This window comes from Drosophila innubila (genome assembly GCF_004354385.1).
Source record: "Drosophila innubila isolate TH190305 chromosome 2R unlocalized genomic scaffold, UK_Dinn_1.0 1_C_2R, whole genome shotgun sequence".
Taxonomy (NCBI): Eukaryota; Metazoa; Arthropoda; class Insecta; order Diptera; family Drosophilidae; genus Drosophila; species Drosophila innubila.
The window spans coordinates 25,168,839-25,181,839 of NW_022995374.1; the positions used below are offsets into that span (position 1 = coordinate 25,168,839).

A 13,001-nucleotide genomic window follows, 5' to 3' on the forward strand; every position below is an offset into this window, starting at 1 on the left:
AACTAGCCAACATTTTAAACATCAACTTTTTTCATTTCTTTTTTAAAAACTCTATTTTTTTTTGTCTAAATGGACAAAATCCTTATTGGTATATACGCATAGTGATGCCGGAAATTTAAAATTTTTGTATAACAGAGTATCGATAAGCACCAAAAGCAAAGTTTAGTATGTATATTTTTATATTATCACAGACAGAGTTGCAAAACAATTAATAGCAATTAATAGGTTTCCAGATTTCTGTTTAATAGCAATTTTCAAATTATTCTGGCAATGGATCTCTGAAAATAGCTGGAACTAGCTATAAAATAGCTAGGTTGGCAAATGCATAAAAAACCACACAGCACAGCTAAAAATGATTCTATTACCCAACACTAGTCATTACGAAAAGCGAGCAATGCAGCAACTGCGGCATTGTGCGATCCGTGGTTTGGCCAGAAGTCGATTTAACTCGACGAAAGCTCATGGAGATCTATACGATGTGGTTGTCATTGGTGGCGGACATGCGGGCACAGAGGCTTGTGCAGCTGCAGCTCGAATGGGCGCCCGGACATTGCTGCTAACCCATAAACTGGAGACCATTGGTGAGATGTCATGTAATCCGTCGTTTGGTGGAATTGGTAAGGGACATCTCATGCGCGAAGTGGACGCTCTGGACGGTGTTTGTGCCCGTTGTTGTGACGTCTCGGGAGTGCACTACAAAGTGTTGAATAAACGACGCGGTCCAGCGGTGTGGGGACCTAGAGCACAGATTGACCGTCAGCTGTACAAGCGGGCGGTGCAGCGGGAGTTATTCGACACCGCTAATCTGGAGATACGGGCGGCGGGCGTAGACAACCTGTTGATTGAGAAGGATGAGGCCACTCAGGGCGGTGCACGCTGTGGCGGAGTCCTCTTGGAGAATGGAGAGCTGGTTCGCAGTCGCACGGTGGTGCTTACCACGGGCACGTTTCTGCGCGCACACATTAACATTGGGCTGGAGGTGAGACCAGCGGGTCGTATCGGAGACGCACCTGCCAAAGCTCTGGGCGAGGCACTGAACACACTGGGCTTCCGGATGGGACGCCTGAAGACTGGCACTCCGCCACGGATTGCCAGAAACAGCGTGGACTTTGCTCGGCTACAAAAGCACGACGGTGACGATCCGCCCACGCCGTTCTCCTTCCTGAATCGCGAAGTATGGCTGCCAGCGGCGGAGCAGATGCCATGTTATCTGACGTACACGACACCTCGGGTCAATGATATTGTTCGGGACAATCTGCACGTGAATCGCCACGTGACAGAGGAGGTGACGGGGCCACGCTATTGCCCTTCGATTGAATCAAAGGTGCTGCGATTCGGCGCCAAGGTTCACCAGGTTTGGCTTGAGCCGGAAGGATTCGATAGCCCGCTTTGTTATCCACAGGGCATCTCGTGCACTCTGCCCCACGCCCAGCAAGTGGAACTGGTGCGGGCGATCGCTGGTCTGGAGCGAGCTGAGGTTGTGCAACCCGGCTATGGTGTGGAGTACGACTTCATAGATCCCCGCGAGCTCTATCCCACGCTGGAAACGAAACGTGTGACGGGCCTATTCTTTGCCGGACAGCTCAATGGAACTACCGGCTACGAGGAGGCTGCAGCTCAGGGAATTATCGCAGGTGCCAATGCGGCGGGCAGGACTCTGCACCCAGATGGACGCCAACTAAATATAAGTCGCACTGAGGGATACATTGGAGTGCTAATCGACGACCTGACTTCATTAGGCACAAATGAACCTTATCGCATGTTCACCAGTCGAGCCGAGTTCCGTCTGTCGCTGCGGCCGGATAACGCCGACATGCGTCTTACTCAAAAAGGCTATGACTTCGGGCTGGTCAGTGAGCAGCGCTACCAGCACTTCCAGCGGACGGAGCACAAACTCAAGGCCGGCATTGAGGCGCTCAAAGGACAGCAGAAGCACAGCAACTTCTGGCGCCAAGCACTAAACCTGCCCCAATCCAAAGCATCTATTCAGAAGTCTGCTTTCGATATGCTCGGAGTGCCGGCGGACAACATTACAGTAGATCATCTGATAGACCTATGCCCTGACGAGCTGGACTGGCTGCGTGACGATGGCGACATAGCGGCCAGGCTCAAAATAGAGGCTCTTTATGCCTTCTTCGTTGACGAGCAGCAGCGGGATGTGGAGGATGTGCGACGGGAGGAGCGACTTTGCATACCAGCCGACATCGATTACTTTTCCAAGTCCTTGAGCTTGTCCAACGAGGAGCGCCAAAAGCTTGCCTTAATACAGCCACAAACGATTGCCGCTGCCAGTCGCATTCAGGGCGTGACGCCTTCAACGATCCTGCGGATATTAAAGCACGTCAAGAAGTCTGAAGCGATTCAGGCATAGTTCAGACATTAGAAACTATGGTTCCTGTATATTCGTTTAGCTTAGATTTGTAAATATGTATGTTTGTAAAGAAATAGATCGAATATATGTTTATGGAACTTTGTACAAATGCAAAATGTCTAATCAAAATTGAATTTTTAATAAGCAAAATTTCCCACTGAATCTTGGCAAGATCAAGATTCAGTTCAAACGCTTATCCAAGTCGTGAAATGCAACAATAATACAAATAGTCATTTAAATCTCTTACGTACAGTTTATTCAATAAAATCATAAATGCCTTAAAAGTAATGTTGCACAAGATTGATTCAATGTTTAATTTCACATGTCATGTTGCTTGCCACAAATACATAACGTTTTTGGGTATTTGACATATGTACATATATAGAATGTTATTGTAATTTGTATTTGGTTGTTTGTGTTTGTTTGTTGCATGTTTTGTTATTGTTATCATAGTTTCAACGATTCAACATTTACTGTTGCGCTTACTGTTGCTCAAATGAGATCTGTATTTTGATGTGTTGTTGGTTGTTAGCTTAAAAATTATGTTTTACACTTTGTATTCTGTTTTACTCGTACACACACAACAAAGATTGAGGGAGAAATACGTTTAATTTATGTATTTTGTTAAGGGTTTGTTTGTATTTGGAAACTATTATGCATTATTTAGTTATGCCATCGCATTTTGTGGATTAAGTTTTAGCGCGCACCAATTAATATCCGTAGTATCCGTATTTATGGATTATCCAAGAAACTATTACGATTATTAGTAAAAATATATTCACTTTCGCATCATTAATATTTATATTTTAAGAAATAAATGATAATGAGTGTCCGAATGCATTCGAAGCAAGTATTTTGAATGTAATCGTTTAATCCAATCAAGTATGATACGACAATGAGTTCCATCTTATTTGAAGATACTTCCTAGCACTCTTCTTAATTCTTTTTTTGTTCAATTCATTTTCATTTATCTTTCATTTTGTTTGTCTTTTTGTAATATCACAGATTGCTCGAGATTTTTATGAATTAATAGCTATAAAAAGAATTTCCTTTTTTTTTAGGCAATCTCAAACACAAATACGTTTGCGTGCAATTTGAAGTAAGAGAGAATAGGAAAATGTGAACTAAAACTGATCAAAGGATTATCAAAGTCCGGTTGAGCTATGTTGTATTAGCTACTTATCCATATTTACAAATCGTATATATCGATTGTATCAATTGTAAAATTCAATTGTAATGACAATGAGCTTTGTTAAGGTTTCCTAAACGATTATTGCCTAGTACTCGTACTTTTTTCGTTTTTGTATTTATTTAATTCATCTGTTTTGCAGTTATTTCAATTTGTTAGTACTAAGAATTTATATCTTTGTATAAAAACTGAAAATACTAATAGAAACTCGTTTGTAAGGTCCAAAAAGTTGCTCACCTCTGTAAGTAAAAAATCCGACAATTTCGAAAAATAATTTAAGCCTTATTTCGCCATTCCATTTCGATTTAGCTAATTCCTTCCAGATTTTGCCATTTTGATTTTCTTTTCTTTTTTTTTATATTTGTTTTTGTTTTACCTAAAAGTCAGTTCCATTTTATCCAGTTACATTTACATAATACATTCATTATCATCTCACCTTATAATCTTTTTTCCTTTTCGTTTTTGTTAGTACTCTCCAAATCACAATTATTAGAAATTTAAGAATAAAATATAACTATTCAGTATTAAATTATCATATTCTTGTTATATATATATATATTTATATATAAATTTTCTTATGCATTTTTAAATCTTAATGTTTACAAATATCAGTATCATTAAATCGCATGGGCTGTGTTTAGAGTGCGATTTTCTAGATGTTGTTTGTTTTATTTTGAATCATTTTGAGTATCTCACAATATTTTTTTTACTATATTCACTTTACATTTTATGCAATTTTAGTTGACTTTTAAACGATTTCAAAATTGTACGGGTATTTCTAGTATTTGAGTTTAAATTTAACTTTAGATTGTAACACCGAGAACAAACAAGTATCTGTATCTGATAGCTGTATCTTGATATCTACTAAAGGGATTTACATAGTATTTATTTATTATGCTTATGTATAAACGGCGATTGTTGATGCCAATTGCCAATTCTACGTATCTCGGCTCTTCAGGCGTCATTCTTTTCACGGCAGGGCACGGAGGGGTCGGAGCTCTAAAGCTTTAGAAACTCGTCGAGCATCCGTTTGCGCTGCTGATGCAACGCACGCTCCGAAAGCAGATACATCCCAATGTCTCCGAAGTTTTTCATTAGTTAGTTGTTCGAGTTATTGAACAGTTGATGTCATAAGGCGGTTGCCTCCTCAACGCTATTGCTGCGACCAAGTACCCCAGCTGAAGTCTTATTGTCTTCTGAAAATAGTAAAGATATTCACAGTATAAAATGCAGCTTTATTATATTTTTACTAATGAGATCTAAAAGGATATAAACATAAAAATACTTATAAGAATATTAAAATCTTGCTTAATTATCCAACTCTGAGATACCACTGGACGAAATCGCACTTACATTCTTAGCCAATACGTAAGCTTAATAAAAAAGTTAGATAAAGCCCGTGCTGTTTCGTTCCAACCTGCACTATGAAAGTTAATATTGTGGTATAAATTCTGAAAGGTTCCATACTTTTAAGCACATGAATAGATTTAAAAATATGAACTGCTATTACTACCGTTCTGTTTTGCAGATCTTAATGCGATTAAGTAGAGTGATGGATAATATTAATAAATAACTTTAATTACCAAAAATAGGGGGCATTTATAAAACAAACTGAATCCGCGTGGGATCTGTAGAAGGCTGTCTGCCAAATTTGGTTGCTCTAGCTCTTAAAGTCTCTGAGATCCTTTTGCTTATATGGACGAATGCTGATCAATAATATATGTTTTTTATGGGTCAAAGATGCCTTCCTTTCCTGTGCCACACATTAACTTATATTAAAAACTGATATTATAGATAAATGATATGAAAGAGGGATCACTGAAGGATCAAGAGCTAAGCTGAAATCTTGCTATGATGATTGTTATTAGATGGCTTTGGCTATATTGAAAGTAAACCGATTTATTTGGTGTCGGAGAGAGGGACGGACATGAGTCAAGTCGGTTTGGATGATGATGTACTCGTAGCTCAATAGAAAATACTTAAGAGGGTCGGAGGTGCCTCCTTAACTTTTTCTTCGAGTACTGGGCTTAGGAAACCAATCTGTTGTTACAATAAGTAAGAAAAGAAAATAAAAAGAAACTGAATTGTAAACAAAATGATTTATTTAGGCAACGCTAGAGTAAACTCTTCACAATTAAATAAGGGGAGAAATAATAATAGTAATAATAATAATAATAATAGTAATAGAGTAATAATAATAATATTATGCATTTGTGTCTAACTAGACGATGAGGATGATGCAATACATTACAAATTATTGTATACTCGTTAATGATTTATATAATTAATAACTAATATTTAATAATTAAAAATTAATCATTTATAAATAGGCATTTGGATTAACGGCTAAGTTGAAGGTAGATGTTAACTAGTTCCGATTACGATAACGATTATGATTAACCGCATTACTAACTACGATCCGTTGATCGAGTGCCTGTCATCTGTCATCTGTCAAGTGTCAAGTGGGATCATCTCGATGTCTCGGCAATGGGCGTGGCACTCGTGGTCACCTCATCGATGGACGGAGCAGTCACAGGAGTCGCTGCAATTGTCGAGCTGCCATTGTTGTTGTTGCTAGTGTTGTTGTTGTTGTTGGTGCTGCTACTGACCACAGGAGGAGAGTTGCTGCCACTTGTGGTGGATGTGACGGCACTGCCACCAGAGACGTTGCATGCCGTATCCGGCGATAGCTTCACTCGCTGCAACTGTGACTGCTCCGGTTGATCTGATGATTTACTCCCAATCTCTCCCTTGCTGTCAGGCGATGTGCATGCTAGAATCTTTGGACAGAGCTCTGCTCCTCCCACAGTGCTATTACCTGCTGTGGCACCTGCTCCGACTCCGACTGCGACTCCGGATGCAGCTCCAACGGTGGCTGCGCTATTTGAATTGTTGATGTTGGTGTTGTTGTTGCTGCTGCTGTTGTTGTTGTCCGAATTGGGGGGACTTGTGCTCCGGCGAGTGTGTGACGAGTTCTCCGGCGAGCTGTCCGCCGGCAGCAGAGTCTTCTCCTGGCTGCCAACTGCATTTGGCGTTGCCGGCTTCTTATCGAGGGTCACAGGCGGCGTCCCCCGATGCAGTGCATCTTCCTTGACGGCCGCCTGCTGCGGTGGCGCCTCCTTGACATCTGTGGGTCCATTGGACTCGATGCCATTCAGCTCATGGGCAGCCGCTGTGCTGTTGCTCACAATGGACTGAGCCTGGTTGCTCGAGTTCGAGTTGGATCCAGTCAGATCGAGGGTAGTCGGCTCATGGGTAATTGGCGTCGTTGTTGCGCCTCCGCTCTTCTCCAGCATCGCCGACTGCTGCTGAGCGGCAGCTGCGACGGCAGCCGCAATGTGGTGACGCATGGCATGGGGACTGCTCGCTGCACGGGATCCGCCACCTCCGTTCAGTGGCGCCGAACTGAGTGGAGGCGTTATCTTCGGCGAGGTTGAATGCGCAGACTGCGCACTCATGGGCTGCTGATGGGCAGCGACGGGATTGAGGCCGCTGGCGACAGCCGCTGCTGCGTGCATGGCCGCCAGGTTGTGGTGGTAGTAGTGGCTCATGGTCGGAATGTGCGAGCTGACCGTGGGCGTGGACGTTGTCTGCGCCATGCTGCTAGTGGCTACCGTCAGATTAAGGCTGCTGTGCGGCGACGAGGATGTGGCTGCCGTGCTGCTGACCACGCCAGGACTGGGACCGGCCGAGGAGCTCGCCACGCTGTGCGGTGGCAGCTGATGCACGGCATGGTGCGGCGAGAGGTGTGCATGGCTCAGATTGAGGCTGTGCGGATGCGTACCTAGTCCCAGTGCCGCGACAGCCGAGAATCCCGGATGGGTCAGTCCTGCGGCACCGGGATGAGCGGCCAACCCCATCGCCGCCTGCTGCAGATGATGCTGCAGATTGCTGGGACCATGTCCTGGCAGTGTCGGCATTCCGGGCATGCCCAGGTTCAGACCCATTGGACTCTGGCGCTGCGCATTCGCCGCTGCGGCGTGGTAATGCGACATCCCGGCGAGTCCATGGAGACCGGCAGGTGGACCACGTAGGCCCAGATTGATGTGTGGCATCATGGAGCCGAGCAGGTTGCGGTTCAACGGTGCGTACAGCTGATTGGAGTAATGATGCGTCGCATTCAGCAGCTGTTGACGCTCCCGCTCTCTGGCTGCCTCCTGACGCTCCTCTTCGCGCATCTTCCGCTCGCGTGCCTCCTTCTCCTTCTGCTCCTTCTCGCGTTGCTCCTTCTCCCGCTGCTCGCGCTCTCGCTCCCGTTCTCGCTGCTCGCGCTCCCTTTCTCGCTGCTCCTTCTCTCGCCGCTCTTGCAGCTCACGCTCCTTCTCGCGCTGCATCTCCCGCTCGCGCTCCTCCTCACGTGCCAGCCGTGCCCTGTGCTCCTCCTCCAGCTTGATCCGATCGTGCATTGCCGGCGAGATGCCCAATGCCGCACCCGGCATCATCGAGTACAGATGCGAATAGGGCGATGCCATCTGCGGATACAGAGCTGCCGCGTGCGGATGCGAATGGTGTCCACCGGCCGCCCGGAACAGCTGATAGCGATGCTCCAAGTACAACGGATCCGAGTACGGCATTCCCGCCGCCGGGTTCAGAAATGCTGTGAAGAATAAACAAGCCAATTAGCAAAAGAGTTCCATCAGATTAGATAACATCTCTAATATGATGATTACCTGTTGGAGGAAGGCCGGGCAGTCCGGCAAAGTGGGAATACGCCTCCAAGGGGAAGGCACCCGCCGGATGCATGAGCCGCTCATCGGATCTGTAGGGCTGAAAGCCGCTCCGTGCAAGCAACTCCGGCTGCAGTGCCGCCGTCTGTGGTGTATGACTAAGGCGGGCCATCTTCTCCGGGGGCTGTGGTGAAGGCGGCGAGCGTTTCTTGTTGGCGGCAGCGGCACGATCTTCGGCGGTGATCCCACCAGACGACACGACGCCACGTCCGGCCACAGAGTTGAGCGGCACAGGCACGGATCCGGGTCCGGCATTACCAGCTGGCCCAGCACCTGATGTCGGCACGTTGCGATCTCTGGCCACTGAGGACGCGTCGTCCTCCTCCTTGATGTCCGCTTGCTTGGCCAGCGTGCGAAGAGCGGCCGCAAACGAACCGCGTGCACTAGCCGCCGAGGCAGCATTGATAGCGCCAGGTGGCACGCCCACTCCCACTCCCACGCCCACGCCTGCTAACTGTTGTTGCACAGCCGCGGCAACTGCCTGCTGATGGGCCTGATGCTGTTGTTGTTGTTGCTGCTGCTGTTGTTGCTGCTGCTGTTGTTGCTGCTGCTGCGGTGACGGGGCGCCAATGTGGTTGTTCGGCAGGGCGTGGTTCAGGAGCGCATTACCCGAACTTGGAGGTGCCGGGCTATTCGCAACGGAGGCGCCTTGAACACTGCCAGAGTTCGGCGGCGTCTGCAGGTGATGCGGCACAGGTATATGCGGAGCTGGACTCGTTGCCGGTCGCTTCTGTCCAGCTTTGGGTGGCACTGCAAATAATAAATATAAAAAAAAAACATGAAAACCTTATTTAATTTCTCCTTTTAGGGCGATCATTTAAGTACATAGATATTGTTGATTCATTTTAAAAAGAATTCTTTTTCGGATTTTTTAAGAAACAACGAACTTTTCCAAATTAACTCTTAATTTTCAATCGATCGATATAATATAAATATCGCTCATTTGTTTCAAGTCACAACTCTAAAAAATCGGCATTTTGAAAAAACAAATTACAAATATAAAGACGGATTTAAAGAATATTTCTGCATCATTATTGTGTTTTTTTTTTTTTAATTATGATAGTATTAAAGTAAATAACGATTTTTTAATCCTATTTGAACCAAATTCGTCATATAAGACAACATTAATTTCATATTCTGAAAGATTCGTTAAAATTTGTGAAAAGACGAAAGTTTTTTATACTAAATATTATTTTTGGATCGATCGGTCCCCCAAGTTAGATATGTGATATAGCAATCCGAATTTCGACATAACACACCAACGTATTAAATGTTATTTTTGTAAACAATTAAATGTCATTTTTGTAAACGCTCTGAACTCTTGACATGTTGATGTTCTTCACCAATTTTCATGTTCATGTTCTGTCAAAAATATTTTCTAGTCCTTTTCTTAAATCTAATCTTTTTTGCTTCATTTTCTACGTACACATTACAATTGTAAAAACTGTAGCATATTTTTGGTCGTTCACGATTTCATATTGTTTTTTGATTTATTCAAAGGATATCTGAAAATATTAGTATTATCTCTGGTATCAGTATCTTCCGACCTCGTTTCAAACCTTTCATCTACGGAGTAACAAGTGCTCTATAATAAAATTAGGAAGAGAAAAAGGAGAGAGTTGTGCTCGAAGAGCAGCGACCGGATTTCCTGTGCTAATAACTGATTGATGTCACTCTATTCGCGGGGACGGAGGAGGGTGGGAATAGGAGAACGGGTGGGTTGGTCGTAAACAAAAATTGCGCATACGCCTCGATGCATTCGCAACTGGTCTTGTTCCCGGTTCTGTTCCTGGTCACGGTTACGGGAGCGACAGCAGCGGAAAGACTTTGGCCATCGGGATACACCAAAATGCAAATGCGACCTGAAATGGCCTGAAACTTGAATTTCGGACATATCCGCCGAACCAACTACCTTTTCAGTTCCCACTCCCCTCACCCCACTGCACTATGGGGACTTCTTACCTTTGTTTGGAAAAAGTAGTAAGTTAAGAACAAAACAAGATTTTTTGATATTCGAACTAAACTTATTTCTATTATGATCCAGACATATTATCAAGATCAGACTACTTTAGCATATAGCTGCCATAATTTATTTGTAATTCTTTCCAAATATTATTCTTTGCATAAAATAAATAGTACAGCAGCTGACCATTAACAAGACGTAGTCAAGTGCAAACCCGAGTTATCAGTATCCCTAACAATTTCTTTTTCTTGGAGTATGACAAATTTTGAAAATCATTTTAAAAATTGTTTACAATTGTAACACATGCTTTTTTATGTTTTGTTATATAGTTTAGACTGAAATGCAACTTTAAAGTTCGTTAATTTGAGCCCTTCTGAAAAATGGATTGTTGCCAGAAGAATCGAGTACATGGACCACAGTGCACTGTCCAGTGCTTCCCACGTGGTTTGTTCTTTTGAGGGCTTCTGCTTACGGCACAAATTGCACGCCCAACGAGTTTATCGATTCCTGTTTCTCATTTCAGTCCGACCAAATTGCTTTCAGATATGACAGCCACGCCCTGTTGCTCCGCCTCTTTCAGGTCAGTAGCTTCAGCGCAGGTGCTCACTAGAACCTCAACTCGCATTCAATGCCAGAATGGAATTTGCAACGGCAACGACGACGACATCGACTAAACCCATTTGCTGTGTTCTTTGTCCGACATGGACATGGACATCTGTTAGGTTATTTCAGATCTAACTGTCATCCGATCATCTTTCATAGGTCCATCTGAACACCCAAACATATTCGAGGATATCCATTCGCAATGTCAATTGGGTTAATATCCCTTTACAGTGAAAACAAAATCAAAATTGCACTGAGTTTAAAATCGCCAATAAAAGAAACGAATTGTTTTCTCATCGATATTACCATACAAATTTGTACAATTTAGAAAAGTTGAAGTTGATTCGTAATATTAGTATTTGTTTATGAATATGATTTATGTAAATGTTTTTTTCAGGACTCATTAATATCTTTGTTGCGTTTTTGTTGCTCGTTGAAAATAATTTATACAACAGAAAAAATATAACAACCAAAACAAGATACTCTATTCAATTGCAATAAGGTCGATTTTTTATATTTTATGCATAAAATATTTAGTTATTGCATTTTAAGTTTCATTCAAGAGACTATGTAAGTAATCAAAATTAATATTATTTGATGTACAATTGATTAGTGAATTGTATTTGGGTTAAAAATACCTATGCACACTTCGATTTGAAATCTTGATAGAGGACTCGACTCGGATGTGAGGCGAGCTTTACTTGAGCTTTTTCTTGTTGTTTTTATGTTTTAAGATAATAAACATTTATATATTTAACTCGATTCAAGTTAAAATCGATATGAAGAGACGAAAATTGTTTCCGCGAAAATCGACTCATCGATGTTTGGATGTATCTTTACATCGCTAAATCTTTCTTTTGATTACAAAGTGTATTTGCAATTCGTTGCAAGTTTCATTTCATGAGTGACAAAAGTCACATCGCCAAATGGTTGAAGTTTTCATTAAATGCACGAAATGCATTCAAGAATTTTTATGTGCGTGCTTGTGCAACTGCAACTGGAACTGCAACTGCAACTGCAAATGCAGCTAGCTGTTGTTGCCCCTTTATTGCGTATGCAGTTGCCAGTTACCAGTTGCCAGTTGCCAGTTGCCAGTTGCCAGTTGGCGATGTTGTTACCACCCAATGCAGCCCGGACAACAACCGTTGCCTAAGCTCCTCGCAGGATTGGTTGGCATAGGCAAATTCTAGACGGGTGGGGAATATAAGGATTGGCACAAGGGGCAGGCACATGAAGCATGCTGCACGGGGCATGTTCGGTATGTGTATTTACCAAACTAAACCGAAATAATGCCCGAAACTGCATCAGCAACTACAACAACAACGACAACAACAACGACGACAACAACAATAAAATGCCAACGAGTGCAAAATCGAGCTGAGTCCCGATCCGTGTCCGTGTCCGTGTCCGTGCCCGGGCTCACAAACCAAACAAAGGCGCCTCCGATTCAAACGTATTTGCCCCGTTTGCCTAACTGCGTGTGGGTCGACCTGGGAGTTGGCTGCCAACTGATGCAGCGACTGCTGGCTGCACAGAGAGTGTCAGGGAGTGGAGAGTGGGGTGAGGGGGTAGTGGCATTGAGGCTAAAACTGGGGGTCTGTTGGGTTTTCTGCTCTGCTCTGCTCTACAATCTACAGTCGTTGCTCTTGTTTGCCATGAAATGCCTGTTTGTTTGCATGGGTTTTGTGTACTTCAACATGGCAGCAATGGCCACATCTCGTTTCCGCCCCTTCCTCCTCCCTGTCGACCGCTGCCTTGGAGACCAGCTCCGTGTTTTGCATTGAGCGGCGATTTGCAGGCATCAGCGTTATTTGCCGAATTTAATCAGAACACCAACAGGAGAGTGCCCCAACCCGAATCGAATCGAGTCGAAACGAATCAACTTGAATGTATTCAACACGATTCGAAACTCGACTCTTAAAGCCAACATTCAATGCATATTGAGTCCATCAATTTATTTATCAACTCTTTTGTCAGTTGGTCTGAGTTTTGGATTTTTGCACAAATTCCGAGTCAGTCTCTGAGTTGGTACAAACAAGAACGAATATATATTGACAATATTGTCTGTCTTAAAAAAATATTAAATTTTTCAACTATAGAATCTGAATCCCAAAGAGGAATGTAATATCAGCTACGACATACCGAAAA

The 13,001-nt window shown here is 43.6% G+C and overlaps 2 protein-coding genes across 5 annotated transcripts in view; one reads left to right on the forward strand and one right to left on the reverse strand.

The window, feature by feature from the left end:
• Positions 1 to 373: 373 nt before the first annotated feature.
• On the forward strand, positions 374 to 2,659 carry LOC117784733 (protein MTO1 homolog, mitochondrial). Its single transcript, XM_034622542.1, has one exon. The coding sequence runs from the start codon at positions 395 to 397 to the stop codon at positions 2,369 to 2,371; it is 1,977 nt and encodes a 658-aa protein (XP_034478433.1). The 5' UTR covers positions 374 to 394; the 3' UTR covers positions 2,372 to 2,659.
• Positions 2,660 to 5,644: 2,985 nt separating this feature from the next.
• LOC117785021 overlaps positions 5,645 to 13,001 on the reverse strand; it is a 90,560-nt gene continuing 83,203 nt past the window's right edge. For all 4 annotated transcript variants that reach the window (XM_034622897.1, XM_034622896.1, XM_034622898.1 and 1 more), the window contains 2 exons: positions 8,231 to 9,037; positions 5,645 to 8,157 (listed from right to left, as the gene is read on the reverse strand). In XM_034622897.1, coding sequence (XP_034478788.1) covers positions 6,029 to 8,157; positions 8,231 to 9,037 — 2,936 coding nt within the window. In that variant the 3' untranslated portion in view covers positions 5,645 to 6,028. The remainder of the gene's footprint in view (positions 8,158 to 8,230; positions 9,038 to 13,001) is intronic.

Excerpts from the sequence above, each read along its gene's own strand:
- LOC117784733 (XM_034622542.1), top strand. The coding sequence starts at position 395 with ATGCAGCAACTGCGGCATTGTGCGATCCGTGGTTTGGCCAGAAGTCGA.